The sequence below is a fragment of the Chinchilla lanigera genome, unplaced genomic scaffold (assembly GCF_000276665.1).
Source record: "Chinchilla lanigera isolate Chin_1 unplaced genomic scaffold, ChiLan1.0 scaffold00021, whole genome shotgun sequence".
Lineage (NCBI taxonomy): Eukaryota > Metazoa > Chordata > Mammalia > Rodentia > Chinchillidae > Chinchilla > Chinchilla lanigera.
Window position 1 is genome coordinate 29,599,218 of NW_004955422.1, and position 18,197 is coordinate 29,617,414.

General features: G+C 37.6%; 1 protein-coding gene across 1 annotated transcript in view; it reads left to right on the top strand.

Moving 5' to 3' along the window:
* Defb116 (defensin, beta 116) overlaps positions 1-14,722 on the top strand; it is a 44,153-nt gene extending 29,431 nt beyond the window's left edge. The window contains 3 exon segments of the mRNA XM_005384993.1: positions 8,757-8,824; positions 14,477-14,637; positions 14,639-14,722. Coding sequence (XP_005385050.1) covers positions 8,757-8,824; positions 14,477-14,637; positions 14,639-14,722 — 313 coding nt within the window.
* Positions 14,723-18,197: the final 3,475 nt, after the last annotated feature.

Below are 18,197 nucleotides of genomic sequence, written 5' to 3' on the forward strand. Positions count from 1 at the left end.
TTTTTTTTTCAAAGAACCAACTCTTAGATTCGTGAATTTTTTGTATTGTTTTCTTAGTTTCAATTGTGTTAATTTCTGCTCTGATTTTAATAACTTCCTCCCCTTCTCAGGCTTTGGGTTTAACTTGGTATTCCTTTTCCAGGAGTTTGAGGTGTAACATAACATAACATTTGAGGTTGTTTATCTGTATTTGTTCTGTTTTCCTGATGTGGGAATCCACTCTATAAATTTCCTCTGAGGACTGCTTTCATTGCATCCCACAGGTTCCAGTAGTTTGTATCTGCATTTTTGTTTGATTGTAGTGTTCAATTTCTACTTTAATTTCTTCTGTGACCCATTGGTTGTTCAGGAGGGTGTTATTTAATTTCATGTGTTTATGGAGCTTTTGTGATTTCTTTATCATTTATCCAGTTTCATTGCACTATGGTCCAATAATGTGCATGGGATAATTTCAATTCCTTTGCATTTACTTAAGTATGTTCCATATGCTAGCATGTGGTCTGTTTTTGAGAATGTCCCATGTGCAGCTGAGAAAAATGTGTATTCTAATGTTGTTGGGTGAAATACTCAGTAAAGGTCTACTAAGCCCATTTGTTCACAAGTTTGGTTTTGTTCTGTTATTTCTTTGCTGATTTTTTGTCTAGTTGGTCTATCTCTTTGTGACAATGTGGTGTTAAAATCCCTGTTACAATTGTGTTATTACTTATTTGATTTTTTATGTCTGTTAAAATTTGCCTTATATAATTGGGTGCTCCTATATTTGGTGCATATATATTTATGATTGTTACCTCTTCCTTTTGCAGTTTTCCTTTAACAAGACTATAGTGACCTTCTTTATCTCTTTTGATCATTCTTGGTTTGAAGTTCACCTTGTTTGCAAACAGAATAACTACTCCTGCTTTTTTCTGGGTTCCTGTCACATAGAGTATTGTTCTCCATCTTTTGACTTTCAGTCTATGGATTTCCTTTTGAGTTAAATGCATTTCTTGTATACAGCATATTGTTGGAGTTTGTTTCTCGATCCACTCTAGAAAGCCTGTTTCTTTTTGTTTGTTTGTTTTGTTTTTTTCCAGTACCGGGAACCGAACTCATGACCTTTCGCTTGCCAGGCAGGCGCTGTGCCACTTAGCTAAATCCCCAGCCCCCAAGCCTGTTTCTTTTGATTGGTGAATTGAGGCCTTTTACATTAATGGTTATTACTGATATCTATTGATTTATCCTTGTCATGTTATTTTTCCACTGTTGGTTCTGTACTTTCCCTCTCTGTTTAATTGCATACCTTGCTTGGTAGTTCTTTTCTATTGTTGGTTTTGAGATTGTGGTAATTTTTTTCTCTTTCTAGAATATCTTTCAGTAGTCTTTGTAGGACTGGTTTGGCACTCATGAGTTTCTTCAGTTGATCTTTGTCATGGAATTATCTTATTTCTCCATGAATTTTGAAAGATAGTTTTTGCAGGGTACATCAATCTGGGTTGGAAGTTGTTTTCTTTTGGGGCATGAAATACTTCACTCCAAGCTCTTCTTGACTTGACGGTCTGTGTTGAGAAGTCTGCTGTGATTCTGATGGGGTTTTCTTCACAGGTGATCTGTTTCTTTTCTTTAACATCATGTAATATCCTGTTCTTTTGCTCAATTTCTGGGCTCTTGATTATTATGTGTCTGAATGTAAATTTATTTTGGTTATGGCTAATTTGGGTTTTATATGCCTCACTTATGTGTATATAAGTTTCTTATCTCATGCTTGGGAAATTTACTGCTATTACTGCTGCAAATAGTCTTTTTTTTTTTTTTCCCTTGGTTTTTCTCTGGTACCAGGAACCGAACTCACAACCTTGTGCTTGCCAGGCAGGCGCTTTTGCCACTGAGCTAAATCCCCAGCCCCCTGCAAATAGTCTTTTTATGTCATTCATGTTTTCCCACTTCTTTTTTGTTGACACCTATCAGTCTTATATTGTTCTACTTTGCCTTAACTTGCAGCTGTTGAATTGTTATTTGCTAGCTCTGTGTTATTTTTATGAGGTCTTTTCCTTTCATGATCATTAGCTGCAATGCTGTCTTCAAGGTCTGAAAGTCTATCTTCACTGTCATTCAAGATCTGAAAGTCTATCTTCACTGTCATTCAATGCTATCTTCAAGGTCTGAAAGTCTATCTTCACTGTCATACATTTTGCCAGCTTTCCATGGAATTTTTAATTTCTTGGATATCTGTTCTAATCTGTTTCATGCATTCTAATTCTTTCCTATATTGTTCATTTAAGATTTCCACCATTTTTCTATGCTCTATTTTCTGATCTATTTCTTCTTTAGAGGTCCTGAGAAATTCTTTCATTATTGTTGTCTTTTTTTTTTTTAACCTCTGAGATTATTTCTGATCTGATGTCTTCTATGGCCTGATGGAGTTGATTCTTTACTTCAGTTGCTATCATTTCAGATATTCCAGGTGTATTACTTCCAATTTCTTCTGTGTCAATGCCTCCTGGACTTGTTCTGGGTGGGGTGGAGGTCTGAGATTGCATTTTACTCCATTGTTTTGCGATTTTTGAAGATCCAGAGGTTCCCTAGAGCTCAGCCTGTCTCCTGTGATGGTGTGGAAGTGGTGGGGCAAGGACCAATAGGTCCTTGCTGCTCAACATGGCTCCTGTGATGGTGTGTGGGCAGGGTGTGGTTGCCAATGCTCTCAAAGCTCTCTGGTGTTCATTTGGCTCCCATGCCAGTGGGGGAAGGGTGGTTGTGCAGTCACCAAGGTTTCTGAAGCTGTCCACGGCTCAGCATGGCTCCCATGCAGGGTTCCCAGAGCTGTGCAAGGTTTAGCCCTGCTTCCATGAGGGTGCAGCTATGGGCAGGTCATGGTCACCTAGGTTCCAAAGCCTGTCCAGTGTTCAGCCTGGCTTCCATGATGGTGCTGGGGTGGGTGGGTTTTGGTAACCAAAGCTCCTGAAGCTGTCTGGGACCCAAACCAATTCCCATGCCAGTTGGGGAGGGGTGAGTGCACAGTCACTGAAGTTGCTAAAGCTGTGTGGGGTTTAGTTCAGCTCCAACAAGGGTGCAGGGTGGGGGCAGGGAGTGGCACCAAGGTCCCTGAAGCTGTTCAAGGTTCTGGTTGAGATCTCATCTTACTAAAAACCTTCTGGACAGCAAAAGAGATCACCAACAAAGAAAAGAGAAAACTCATGAATTTGGAAAAAAATTTAGCCAACTGTCCCTCAGGGAAAGGACTCCCATCTAGAACACATAAAGAATTTAAAGAATCAGGCCCCCAAAATTCAAAGACCTAATCCAAAGGTGGTTATCTGAGATAAATACACACTGAGTGGAAGAAATACAAGTAGCAAATAAATATATGAAAAAATATTCAATATCATTAGTCATTGGAGAAATGCAAATTAAAAGAACACTGAGATTTCATCTCACCACAGAAAGAATGGTCATCATCAAAAAATTAACCAGTAACAGGTGCTGGTGGGGCTGTGAGGAAAAAGACCCCTTTCTACACTGTTGGAGGGAGTATAGACTGGCATAGTCACTGTGGAAATCAGTGTGGAGATTCCTCAAAAAACTGCTTTAGAGATTCCTTTTGTCCCAGCTATTCCCTTTCTGGGTATCTTCCCAGAAGAATTGAGAACATTATACTGTAGTGATATATGTGCACCCTTGTTTATAACAGCATAATTTGTCTTAGCTAAATCTTGGAAACAATCCAAATGTCCATCAACTGAGGAAAGGACAATAAAGAAGTGGTTATTTTTATACAATGGAGCATTATTCAGCTATAAAGAAGGATAAACTCAAGTCTCTTATAGGTAAATAGATGCAAATAGAGACCATACTTATAAGTGAAATAAGTCAGCTTTACGTGTGTAAACATCATATTGTCTCCCAAGTGTAAGAAACTGCAAGAGTATATAAGATACAAAAGGTACAATAGATTTTTTAGGGGGGAATCAAACTCAGGACCTTGCTGTTGCTAGGCAGGCGCTTGTGCTGCTGAACTATATCCTCAGCCTGCAATAGATATTCTGAAAGGGAAAGAAAGTGCTCAAAAGAAAGAACAACTGGGATGGGGCAAAGGAGAAAAGAAGGAAAGGGAATATATATGTATATATACACACATGCACACACACACATACAGACATGATACCTAACATGATTAAACTACTAATTTCTTTTAGTTTATTGAAAGGAACAGTTAATGCTTAGTTTGATCAATTTTGTATGCCTATATCTGGTGATCTGAGGTACTTTGAAGATAACAATATGTAATATAACAACCATTGTTAATTTCCTATCATCTTGTTTTGAAATTCTGTACAGTTTTTATTGTTCTTTAAAATTCTCTTTTAAAAAAGAAAATTTTCTTGCATGGTCAAATAAGCTTATGAATTTAATCAATTGTGTAAGTTATATTATTCTTAAAAGTGAAACCAGTACCCTATATAAAATAGCTCTGTCTTCTCAAATAGTGTTTCCAGTATAAGACACAAATATTCTACCAACTAAAATTTGATTATGAGGTGCTCATTGGTGGGTACATGTAAGGAACTAGGCTAAGTTTGTTTCAAATTATGAGAGAAATCCACTCAACTGGCCCTCTCTGACTCCTGTCAGTATCAATGGTAATGTTTGAAGTGCTTCTCTGTGTGCTTGTCATTTGAATGATAGTGTATTTGCTCCATGTGAACATGTAGAAAGCAGATGTCCTTTAGTTGCATTTGTTATGTTGGCTCAATTATCAATATTTTCCCTTCGCAATACCAACTTTCAGATTCAGATGTATGATTTAGTCATCCTTTTTAAAACCATCCTTTAACTTCCATACCCCATGCCTAATTGTTCCCACAAGTTGGTTCAATGCTGTAGTCTTGTACTAGAAAGTATATATTGGAACTGTCCAATAGCTAGTTATTGCTAGTTTACACAAGGGAAGGCTCTGAGCACTTTTTAGACACTGGCATTTACATTGTGGCAACAAATATCAAGCGAGTAGTCCAGTTCCAAATTATACTCCAATTTAATTCTAGTTTTGATTTCACCCGAATTACATGTTTCCACAGTTATTCCAAAACAATCATATTTGTCAATATTTCTGTATCATAAGAGTTGCAATTAGAGCCTCAGTTTGTGCCCTTCCTACCACAATATTCAGCAACTCATATGTGTTGCATATGCTGTCAAGGCAAGCATAGGAAGTGTCATCACGGGGTGAGGTAAGTAAAAATGATCAAGATGTGATATGTGTATGATCAAAATGAATGTAATTATTATGTACAACAAATATATTCTAACAAAAATAATTTGAAGAATAGAGCAACAGAGTATGTCCGATAAAGAATTATTATAAAAAATAGAATGTGAGAGTAAGGTCAATGTAACTACTGATGTAATGACATGGAACAGTAATTTTTAAATGAGATTCTGCTGAAAAATTCTCCATAATGTTAAAGCACATTGTGTACAGGTGAAATGAACTCATATGAATAGCAGTAATGTTAAGAAATGTGATTTTTTAAATTCTTCTAGGGGACTTAATTATGGATTGCTTGATTCTAAATATTATAGACTCATTTCATGGCACATATTTCAGATTTTTGGAGAAACCAGTTCCACTAGCTGGGCTTGGATATTTTTCCCCCTCATCTTACATCAAACTTTAGTTTTGATAATCAGATATGAAAGATAATGAGCAACTGAGATCTTATGAGATATAATTTGTGTGTAATTATGATCAGTTTGATTAATTAACAATCCTTCCAGTTAGTGTACTATTGAGGAACCCAATAGTAGGTGATATTTCAAACTACATTATTTAATATGTGGGTAATATTGATTTCTGTCTGTGGGAAGATTTGAAATTTTCATTTTTTTGCATTCAAGCCCCCCTCCCCGCAATCAGTGAGTCTGAAGCCTTATAGACAGGTAAAAGGATTTCTAAAGCTTTTCCTCCATATTCAGGAAAATGTATGGTCAGTAAAAAATTCCACAAGACAAGAAACTCAGTTTTAAAATGATAAGGTGCCATTTCAACTGGTACAAAAATATTAAAAATTTAATGGTTGGGATAACTAAAGAGAAAGAAGCAACAGTCCATCGATCTTGTTGCCAGTCTGTTTGAAGCTCTTTTTTCTTCATCTTGCATGTGTTTTTCTGTTACTATCTGGAGAGCTGCAGCCCATCAGTCAGTAAAGCTGATCTCATATGTGAATCCCGTGCCCTGACTTATTGCTCTTTCAGTTTGACAATAGTATGACTTATCAGCAATACCTGTAGCAGCCTTGTCAGCAGGATGACAGTCCAGCTTGTCATTGGAAAACTTTTATATAGATGTTATCTCCTAGTGAGACACTTTCCCCAGGGGTGGGGATGTTATTCCATGATCTGGCCACATGGTAGCGTAAGGAGCCTACGGAAGGAAATAAATAATGTTTTCCTGTGTCTGGTAAGACGCTAGGCTCAAATGCGTAGCATTTCAGAATATTAATTCAAAAGGGAAAAATCACGCTTACTAAAGGCAGTTAACCTTCACTTTTATAGAACTAATGTAAGGCATTGGCAACCAGTGACTTAATTTAGCCAAGGAATTCTTTTGGGTAAGATTCATTTTCTACTGGCCCATAAAACTGGGAAAATAAGAAAAATAATGTTACTGGTACTTGTAGGGTTTTGCAGAACTCTTTCATTACCATAGGAAGCACAGTGATTCCCATATCAGGTTCTAAATGTTCAGGATTCCAAACGTTGGAATAATGTAATTCAGGAAGCCCTCAATCACTATCTGAGTGCCAATTCAGCCAAAGCAAACCCTTCTGGTGATCCAAATATCATACTAACGGTATTTACGATCTGATGGTTACCAGGTCTTAGGTAATGTTGACTTCAGTGAGCCTCTTTGGCTTACCTTAGATGTTCCCTGTTAAAAATAAAATTTTTGATAGCACATTTGTATTATTTATAGAATTATTTGATCCTTATTACAAGAATGGTAAGATTTCAGATTTTCATTATACTGCTTTTAAGTGATGTTGCTGATCAAATGACATGGAGAGCCATTTAAATGTACAGCTGGAAGGCAGAAGTAGTGATAATCCTCTGTGTGTGTGTGTGTGTGTGAATGTGTGTGTGCGTGCGCGCGTGCACATGTGTGTGTATGTATGTATCACTGGGATTGGACCCGAAGCCTCCATACTCAATAACATCTCCAGCCCTTTTCTATTTGTTTTATTTTGAGACAGGGTCTCAATAAGTTGCTTTGGCTGGGCTCAAACTTGTGATCTTCCTGTCTCAGTTTCTCAGAGTGCTAAGCAATCTCTATTTCTTGTAGTGCTTTTTTTGCTCTTTTTCATGTTCAATTTTCTCATTTAGGGGATTTTCATATTTCTGAAACTGTGAGTAGGAGCCCCTGGATAGAAACAATGGGACTTCCATTTCCCCAGTCCAAACCTTAGCAATCTTTCTTGTGCAAATTCTTAGATATTTCATCTTATCTGGTATGAGTCTGACAACAAATTACATAATTTGGGAAAATGGTAATGACTCCAGTCAGCAAAGAGTTTCCATGTGACATTTTGGTTTTCACTGACGTTGGAGAGCTACATTCTTCCAGATTTGATTTGCAGCGTGACAGATATCAAACATGTTGACTATCAGTATCAATGTTCTCCTTAAGATTGGTAGCTACTTTAAAAATTCATATAATTGCTGAGGGCTGCTGGTTGGCAAGTTTTGTGTTCATGAGAACAAAAAGCCTGAAAAAGGTTTTTGAATGTGACATCAGCTGTATTGTTTCCATTTTACTTCTGATTTTATCTATTTGGGCCATCTCTCTTTTCTTTTTAGTCCAGTTTTAAAATGTATTGTTTTACCTTTTTTTTTTAAAAAAAAAACCCCAATATTTGTTTTGTTGACTTTTGTAATTTTTAGTATTCTTTTCTGATCTTTATCATTGCTTTCCTTCTAGCACTTTGTGGGTTGGTTTTCATCTGTGTGAAGTATCTTTTCCTATACCTTCACTTTCAGCTGATGCATATCTTTTTTGGTGAGGTGAATTTCTTATAGGCAGCATATTATATTGCTTCTTCTTCATTTTTCTATTCAGCCAGGCTAAATCTTTAATTGCAAAGTTTAATCCACTTATACACAAAGGCACTATAGATAGGCAAGGGCTTACTCCTATTAAGTAGATATTTTTTTCTGGATATTTTTCACATTCTTAGTTTCTTCTCTTTTTGTTTATCTTTGTGGCTTGGAGGTTTTCTATTTCAATAAGGTTCTTTTTTTTTTTTTTTTTTTTTTTTTTTTGGTCTTCCCTGTGTGTAATCTACTAAAGAGTGTTATACTTTGTCATATTTTGTGATAGCATTTACCATTCTTTTCCTTTTAGTAAAGGGGATTCTAGTAAAGACACACGTATAAAAGTGATTTATTATAGTTAAGTGTTAATTTTCTCATTGCTTGCTTGAGTCATTCATTCATTCAAATTTATCTCACACAAAATGCCAATGGTTGTAATGTCTTTGTTTCTTGCTTGGAAGGCTGCCTACCTTGTCATGAGTGTTTCAGGAAAATCTTTCACATTTATGCAAAATTCTGAGTTGAAATATGCAATACATGTCATCCTTCTGCTTGATTAACCTCAGTATCTTCCATTCTTTTTAGTTCATCGCACAGAACCCTGGCTCACATCCAAACTAATAGAAGAAAGGAATCGTCCTGCTACAATGGTCTCTCTTCAGTCACTTGCAACACAGCTCTTCATTTTGCAGCGTATCAGTTATGAAGTCCTATTTAATGATCATTGCCATCCTTCTTATCTTGGTTCAAAAAACTCCAGGTAACACAGGCTTCTCTCAAAGATTCTGGGATCTTTTAGGTAGTATTGGTGTCTCAGTGACTTCTGAGATGACTCTTACACATATATATTGGGCAGTACTTAAAGCCTTTTCTGGGCTCAGATAGGCTGCAAATGTTATCCCTAAGGTCCATCACATAAAGATCTCCTCTGGTTCTTCTCTGCCAGAGGAAATTTGAAAGGTCATTTTTATTCCAGGCATAGTGGAAAGTAAAAGCATGAAGCATTTTAGGTAGTGTTACCACTGCGATGGGAGCTTGATCATGGGTTAAGTTTAAGAGACCGAGTACAAGCGGGGAACTGTAGGAGGAATGAAAGGTCGCTTGATTTTGGATAGTGAGTTGTAGTGGGAGGTTGTAAGATCTTAGAGACTGAGTAATAGTGGGAAAATGAATGGGGATGAACATGAGGTAAATAATTATAGAATTTGGCTTTACTGATGTTTTAGTGTATTCTAGAAAAGGAACAGTACCTTTTGTTGAATGAAGCTGGGGTAGAGTGAAGTTGGGAGAAAGTTCTATAGTTGGACTGTGGTTTGGATTGATGCTGTGAATTGGGATTGAATGTCTTTCATAGCGTTGTGTTTGTGTTATATTTTATAATTGTGATTTGAGAAGTTATCAGAAGATGTGGGCCTTGAGTTGAAGGTGGTGTTCTACTCAAATGGGTGATTTATTCAGGTAGGACATATGTAATATTTGTCTGAGGAGGTACTGGCTTGGTCAAGGTTTGGCTTTGATTAAGGACAGTTTAATTCATCATAGCAGGTCTGTGGCTGCTGGAATTGGGAGAGTATTAACCACTTATCAGGTACATGATTTGAAATAGTTTCTGCCCTTCTGAAGTTGCTTTCTTATTTTGTTAATGAGTTCATTTTTCTGTGTGGAAGCTTTTAATAGTGATGCAGTCCCACTTGTCTATTTTTGCTTTTGTTGCCTGTGACTTAAAGTCATAGCCAAGTCATATCCATATGCTAAGGCCAATGTTAGGAAGCTTTACCTTATGTTTTCTTCTAAGAGTTTGATGGTTTCAGATCTTAGGTTTAAGTTTATAATCTGTTTTGAGTTGATTTTTGTATGTGGTGTAAGGGTCAATCTCATGATTTTGCATGATATCCTCAAATTTTCCCAACACCATAATCTCAACACCATTGAGATTCTTATTTAGTTCTCATTTAACAACTTTTCTGGCTTGTTTTTTGAAACAGGGTCTCACTATGTAGTTCCAGCTGGCCTCAAATTCACAGTGATCCTCCCTCCTCGCCTCCCAAGTGCTGGGATTACAGGCATGCACCACCCAGTATACTACTTAACAGCGTTGTCCTGTAGATCTTTTAAATTGCTGAAAGTAAATCTTAACATAATATTTGTTAAATGAAAAAAGATAACTAAATAAGAATGCGGGAGAAAAATTTTTGAGGGTAAAGAATAGGTTTATAGCATAGATTGTGATGATAGTCTCATGGTTGGGTACTTACTTCTAAACTCCTCAAGATGTTTAAATCAAAATATACAGTGTTTGCATATCAATCAATAAAGTGGTTTTAAAAAGAAATGAGAATGAACACTCGTTGAAGAATATCTAGTACTATTTTCAAATTCTAAGGAAGTTTCTTGAGTGTGATTTTCCAAGGGCAGTGAAGAACAATAGATAGAACTGTAGGCAGCGAAGATACATGAAATTAAGAATCTGGAATATTCTCAGGTATCTCCTATCAAACCTTGGGATTCACAGAGACATAGAGAGCAGTCTCAACCCAGCCCTATGGAAAACTAGTTTCTCTTTCTTGAGTGAGGTTGAGTGCAGTCACTGTGTCTAAAGTTCTTTTTGTCCTCCCTTTCTCTTCCTTCAACATTTTCTCATTCCCCTCTTCCTTCCTTTCCCATCTACCTCCTTCTTCATATTTCCCTACCCACTTATTTTTCACCTTCTTTCATCTTTTTTGAAACAAATTTGTTATGCTTATAAAGTTCGGTTGCCACACTGAGAAAGTAGTAGAAACCACAGGTGGGTTTGTAAAACACGCACACGCACACGCGCTCGCACACACACACACACACGCAAGTGAAGACAGGGCTTCATGCTTCAAAAGTTGAACATAATGTTGCTTCCTTAATAACTTTGATATTTCACCTGGGGGAATTTATGGAAAGGAACTGTTCCAAATAATGTTTTCCACTGGGACAATCAAAGTCATTTTTTTATTACCCCAAAAAATCAAACTGCAAATGTCAAGACTCTGTCTTAACTTTATGTATTCTTGCTGTTGAGCTGAGGGCTTTGGGTAGGGTAAATTTTGGCAAACGTTTATTGAATGAATGAATATATAAATAGCTATGGCTAATAAATTTATATGAGAAAGAAGAACCTTAGAAGTTGAATGGGTGCACAGGTGGTAGAGAAATAACATATCAAATTGATCTGGGGTCCAGATGGAGTTGTTAGAAAGGGTCCAGAGCCTATCACTGGGGTTTTAAAAAGTTTTATTATATTTTAATTTTCTCTTACAAGGGTTCCCCTGGGCAATGTCTATAGGTGACTGTGAGAAGGCTCTGAAGGATTGTGACTTTCATTTCAAGCTAGAGCTCGTGAATAAATACTGAGTAATTCTTACAAAGCATTCTTACTCTGCCCTTTTCTAAGACCTACTCAATCAGGACTTCTAAGAGTCCTGATGGGAATACACTTAAGAATTCCCAGGTAGGAAAGAAGAAAAGGTGGAAAGGAAAAGGAAAAAAATATATATATACTATATATATTTTATATTTATGTACACATACATATACTACTAATTGCTATTAGCTCATTGAAAGGAAAGGTTTATGCCTATATTGCCTGATCAATTTTTCATGCCTATATCTTATAATATGAGCAACTACTTTAAAGATAACAATATGCAATATACTAACCATTGTTATTCTCCTACAATCTCGTTTTGAAATTTTATACCATTGCTTTCATTGTTTCTATTTCTTTTCTTTAAAATTAGAAAAAGAATTCTCCAGGTAATTACAAAGTATGACATCTTTTTACCTCCTCCGCAGCCGAGATGTCCTGATCTGACACAAACTCTCCCTCTTACCTCCTTTTCCCACATAGAGAGCCCAGGTTCAGAGAGCTGAAACACAACATTTGTACAAAGGAGCAGAAGCAATGCTGGGATTCAAGTTAGGTCTCCTATGATTTCAATTTACACATGGAAGGATCATTAAAGGTGATCTTAATATGATGTGGGTGTTAAAACTTGTAGTGCAAAGCAATGTAGGATTAGAAAAGCTTTAAGATTGAGAAGCTGAATATATGTCTATAACAAAGACTTTATTTTTAAAATTATTTATTTTTGAGTCACTATAGGTAAAATCCTCTTGGGGCTGCAATGTGAAGAGAGTAAGGAGAAGGCAGCCTACTTGGTCTTTATTTTTGATGTGTATGCTCCTACATATCCTTCTGGTGACTATGGAGAAGACAGCTTGGATGCCTTAACTTATAGCCAGGGTGTTTGGGAGAAAGGAAAAGTCCTTCAGGTCCAGAAGACAGAAGACTGTAGTGTCACTCTGGGAAGGCTCTGTGGGTCTCCTCTGAGACAGAGAGAGAGAGAACATTATGAGCTTAAGGGCTTAGGGGGGTACACAGTGGTACCATGATGCTGGAGAATGGACAGTGGTCAGTGCTTTTACTTGCACTGACCAATAGGCTGGCTGATGTAGCAATCCCGTGCTTTCTCTGGATTTCTAGGATAGTTCATATATACACCAATGAGCAAGCGCTATGGATGCGTTCCACTGAAGCATTTTTCTTTACTTCTTTATTTCCCCTCCTGTTTTCCACCTTCACCTAAAGTTGGAAACTTTTACTTTTCTTGTTAAAAAATTGACAAAACTTCCCATTTAATTTCCATGCAGGAAATAATCTCAGACTTTTTTTGATTAATGGCTATAATGAACTAGTTTTACTTATTAACTGGAGACTTCATTGTGGTTAGAGCTGAGTACAGTGAGGACCTGGCACAGTGAGGGTTGAGAATGGGTGTGGGGTGAGGGCATGTGTGGATGGTTGTAAGGTCCTTGAATGCTAAACTAAGGATTTTGGATGGTTTTTTGAAAGTTGCAGAGGCACCATTCCTGCAGACATGATGTGGGAAGAGACTCCCTGTGAAGTTCTGTCACAGAGAAAGGATGTGATACACAGAGGAAAGACCATGGGTTGATGTCCTGTAACTAGGACACTGAGTATAAGCTTGGTCAGGGACCAGCTATGGGAATGCAGACAGAGCACAGTACTTTCTTGAGCCTCAGAGAGAATGAAGGTCACAACAAGTTTTGGTGAAAGTTCAGTACAATAGTATTTGTAGAATGCCTGCTACATAATGGATGCTGGACCACATCATGGTGGATGTTAGAGACTGTTAATATTATTTTCTAAAACTTCCTTTGTCTTTGAAAGAGTCAATAGATAACTAATGCTCTTGATAACTAGTATTTTTAAAATGCTGACTAAATGTCAGAAACTTTGTCACTCAGTATTTTCAGGCAAAGAACCTGCACATGCCTGCATGGTTGCTGCATAGCTGTTAAGATGGGCTTTCACCATATGTTGAAGTACATGGTGGAGATCTTAACAGAGAACACAACTGTATGGCTCCAGTTATGTGTAAATGTGGATCTGTGGGCAAAATGAGTTGTGCCAGTGTGCTGCTCATATACACATATTTCTTGTTTCTGAGGGGCCCAGGTAAAAACAGACATGGATAAAACATGTTTGTGTCTAAGTTTCAAAGCATACAGGCAGGTATGCACATGTGGCAAATATGTGTGTCCTGTATCAGCAGATCCTGGCTCTTTGATGAGCTGCACGAGGAGTACACATCTCTGTAGGACACAGGAACATGTCCAATACGTGCTCCCAGTGGCAGCCTTGGAAACTCTAGACCAGTGGTGGCAAACCAATGGCACGTGTGTCCCTCTCTGTGGATGCATGAGCCAAGTAACCCCAGCCAAGTTTTGACAAATTGCCAGCATGCATACAACAGCAAAGATCACATTAATTATGCAAAAGCATGCCAAATGCAAACTTTTACCTTTCAATAAAAAACTGTTTTTTTATCATCAAAAGCTCTATTATGGTGTTTTTCTTTTAAGACAATAGATGTTAATGTATGAATTGTTTTTTCTAAACTAAAAATCCCAGTGTTCAGGTTTAATTACAGTGTTGGCACTGTGTGGTAAACAAGTGGGTTTGGGAATTGCATTTTGGGCACTCATTCTCTACGAGGTTTGCCATCACTGCTCTAGACCTTTAGGAAAGACAATCAGCAGGGCCATCTAACATTTAATCATTCAGATGCCTTTCTATCTAAGTGTGCCACACAGTATATGCTAATTTAGTGGTACAGAACTTTAGGAACTTAAATCTGTTGTCATGCCTGCTGCGAAAATGATGCAGTGGAGGGCCAGGGGGCTGGAGGAAGCACTCAAGGATGGAGGTAGTCAATGACAGGGCCCAGAATGGAATCTAAGTGTTTTAACTCCAGGCTCTGTCCTCTTAATGTCCTTAGGGTGTGTTCTCTTGTAGTCAGGCTTCCTTACTCCTGCTTTTCTGCTGCATGCAAACTAAACATGGCTCTGTCTTCCCCAGGTGGCCTGTTCAGATCCCATCATGACAGGAACCAAGAGCTTTGGGATCCATGTGAGCTTTATCAAGGGATGTGCAGAAACAGCTGCAGAAAAGACGAAGTTCAGCACTTAACCTGCCTAAATAACCAAAAGTGCTGCCTGAAATTATCTATAAGAATAAATACCTAGTTCTAACACTTTAAAGAAGGAATATGGCTCCTATTCCAACTTGTCAGTTAAAAACACTTCCAGTTACTCTGAAGTTTGAATATTGACAACATCACCCCCTCTTGTAGCAATTCCTCCTTATTCTTGAACACTTTCCCATAAAAATGCATTCCTGCTCATGTGTGTGTCTTTCATCTGTGAGCAATCATCATCGGACAGGAGAGGTTAGGCTGGAAGCTGAAAAGCCATGAAGTCCAGGAAAAGGCACTGGCCAAAAAAGCAAGCATGACACTCGGATAGTTCAATAGACGTACAGAACATGAAGAAAGCCCCAATATGGAAGCTGCAGAGGGGAGGTAACAATTGAATTGAGTCTGAATGATTCAGAGAACATGAAGGTGACATCTTTAGATCCTCCACCTAAACATGGAAGGCTCAGGACAGGGGCAACAGGGTGACTTTCGGTACCCATAGAACTAACCTGGTCTGCTTGGTACCATGCAGTGTCCTCAGGAAGGGCTAGAACCACACAGATGGATGGAAGTGAGTATAGGAATTTGTTAGAGAAATTAGGGTAATACTTTCTAAGTGGCAGAGCTGTTGGGAAGTGGAGTACGCCAGGCATGTTTCCAGTTTGGGGGCTAGAAGATGATTTCTGGATGTGGGACCAAAATGAGGTGATGGCAGTGTTAGAGATGCTGCACAGAAGCAGGCGCTGAATGAGGTCTTCCATTCCTGGGAACTAGGGAATATTGTTTTCCCAAACTGAAACTTGGTTCACAACTAATATTTGACATTCTGTGAAATTTTTATCTTATGAATACTCTTTTTCTGTGGCTAATGTTTCGTTGCTTTTCCTTTTGGATACAAACTTCTAGAACTAGGGTTCCCATCTAAGTTCTTGAAGTCCTAGATTCCCTGTCTCACTTCAACTAAGAGAAATCTGGTTCTGTGCTTATTGCTTCACTGAAATGGCTTTGATTTTGTCACTAAAGCCTTCCTTGCTGAAAATTTTAAATATTCTTTACATTTTACCACTTATTTTGCCTCTAACTATCCTTTTACAGCAGTTTATTGTTCCTCCTTAAAACTCTTATTTGCCCTGACTTGTGGGTGCTATTTCTTAGCAACCTTTGGAGTTTCTTCTACCATCTATCTCATGACATTTATTTGATTTCTCTCTCTGCCTCTCTTTTCTCTCTTCATTTCTCTAATTTCTCTACCTTTTCATACATATGTTACATGCTACGTAACATGACATTTATTTGATTTCTCTCTCTGCCTCTCTTTTCTCTCTTCATTTCTCTAATTTCTCTACCTTTTCATACATATGTTACATGCTACGTTCATTGCTTATTATTATTTAGACAGATAACAATCCCAGACAAATTCAATGAATCAAGGGGACACTTTAAATGACTAATATATACAGTTGGCTTTTAATTTGCAGGTAACCTAAAAGTCTGGTGGGAAAGGTTAATGGTGTTTATATATTTGATATTCACACAATTCATACATTTGTCAGATATAGAACAAAGCCAAGTTTCAAGGTGGGACACAGAAATTTGCTGAAGTAGTAGCGTAAAGAAATAAATGTGACTATCTTGAAGAAAGCGTTGCTCCTGGATCCAGCATAGTAGGAGATATAATATTTCTAGACTTTCTTTGTTAGTAGTATTTAAAGAGGAAGACTGAGTATAGAATTCTAGGTTTAAAGTACAGCTTCCATCTCCCTGATTTCTAACTCTTAGGCAAAGAAATGTAACAATGGAGTCAGAGGACTTGCTCTTTCCCCCATCACTTCTCCATAGCTGTGCAATGTTGGGCAGATTCTATATTCATGTATTCAACCAAGACTGCATCTCTGAGGTGTACTGAGCTACAAACTTGTGTATGGAACTACGCATTTGCTATGTTCTCTTGAGTTTCTCAGCCATTTCAGATTCAAAATGCTCCAAATGAACTCCAGATCTGCTCACGTAGCCTTGTCCTTGTTTTACTTTCCCTAGTAATGAGCATCTACAATTCGTCCTACTGCTCACCTCAGAAACTTGGAAGTTATTTTTGTCTCCCCTACTCATCTCAAGTCATCAGATCAAAACCATTAAAATGTGCTTTACTCCCAGTTCTTAAACCGATCTCAATTTAATGGTGAAATTGGCATTTGCATAAGAAAAAGTAGAAGATTTGCCTCTCAACATGAAACACCTCTTTAGAGACCTTTAATGCTTTAGTCCCTACAAGGTATTAAATTTTTACTCCTTTAGGAATCCCCAATTGTTCTTCTCAACAAGTAATGTGATTCCCTTGGTTTAAAATATATAGCCATCTTCATTTTGATTGTTGTTAGTACTCTATCAAATGGGGCCTTTGAAGTTTTGTTGTTTTATAAAGTTCCCCCATTTCTTCCAAGTGTGATATCAGTTTCTCTTTTCTGCTCTCAAATTTTGTTCTCTGCACTGTGTATCAGCACATATCTTATAGAGATGCGGGAGAATGTTGTACAATAAAACCTATAATTTTGGTACAGTAAGCAGTGCAGGTGTGACATGGTTCCCAGTCTCTGTCTGATGGGGATTCTTTTCTTCCCTGAAGAGTTCTAATAAATGCCAAACATTTCTTTTATGTTTTTGAGTCTGATCATTCTTGCAAAACAATTTGGCATAGCTTATAAGAGTCCAGGAAGAACAGAGGGTGTGGGTATGGAGGAGGAGTGCTGAAACCTCTTCTGTACCTCTCTTCTGCTGCCCAGAGATACCCAGCTGTTCCTCAGACAAAAGACTAATATCTAGAATATATAAAAAAAAACTAAAAAAAATCAGATGCCCCAATTTAAAACACCCAGTCCAAAAATGGGCATCTGAAATGAATAGACACTTCTCAGATGAAAAAGTAGAAACAGCAAATAAATACATGAAAAACTGTTCAATATCACTGGTCATTTGAGTGATGCAAATTAAAACAACACTGAGATTCCATCTCATTCCAGAAAGAATGACATCAGGAAATCAACTAATAACAAATGCTGGCAGGGCTGTGGGGAAAATGGAGCCTTTCTTCACTGTTGGCAGGAGTATAGATTGGTAAAACTACTGTAGAAATCAGTGTGGAGATTCCTCAAAAAACTAAAACTAGAGGTTCCTTTTGACCCAGCTATTCCCCTTTGAGTATCTTTCCAAAAGAATTAAAAGCATCATATCACAGTGATATGTGCACACCTACGTTTATAGCAGGACAATTTGTAATAGCTAAATCTTGGAAATAGCCCAAATGGCCAACAACTGATGAATAATGGATACTGTGAAGTAGGAATATAATGTTTAAATGGAAAGGGAACAAGGCAAGGGTGTGGAAGTAAGGAAGGAAGGAAAAAGAGAAAAGAAACGAATGCAAACAAAGCTTTTGTAAATAAGGAGGGAAGAATCAAAATATATCATGTATAGATACAAATTCCCTATGATGAATGTGATCAATATGTGTATCTAAAATGTACCAGTAGGGGCTGGGGATTTAGCTCAGCGGCAAAGCTCCTGCCTGGCAAGTGCAAGGTTGTGAGTTCGGTTCCCGGTACCGGA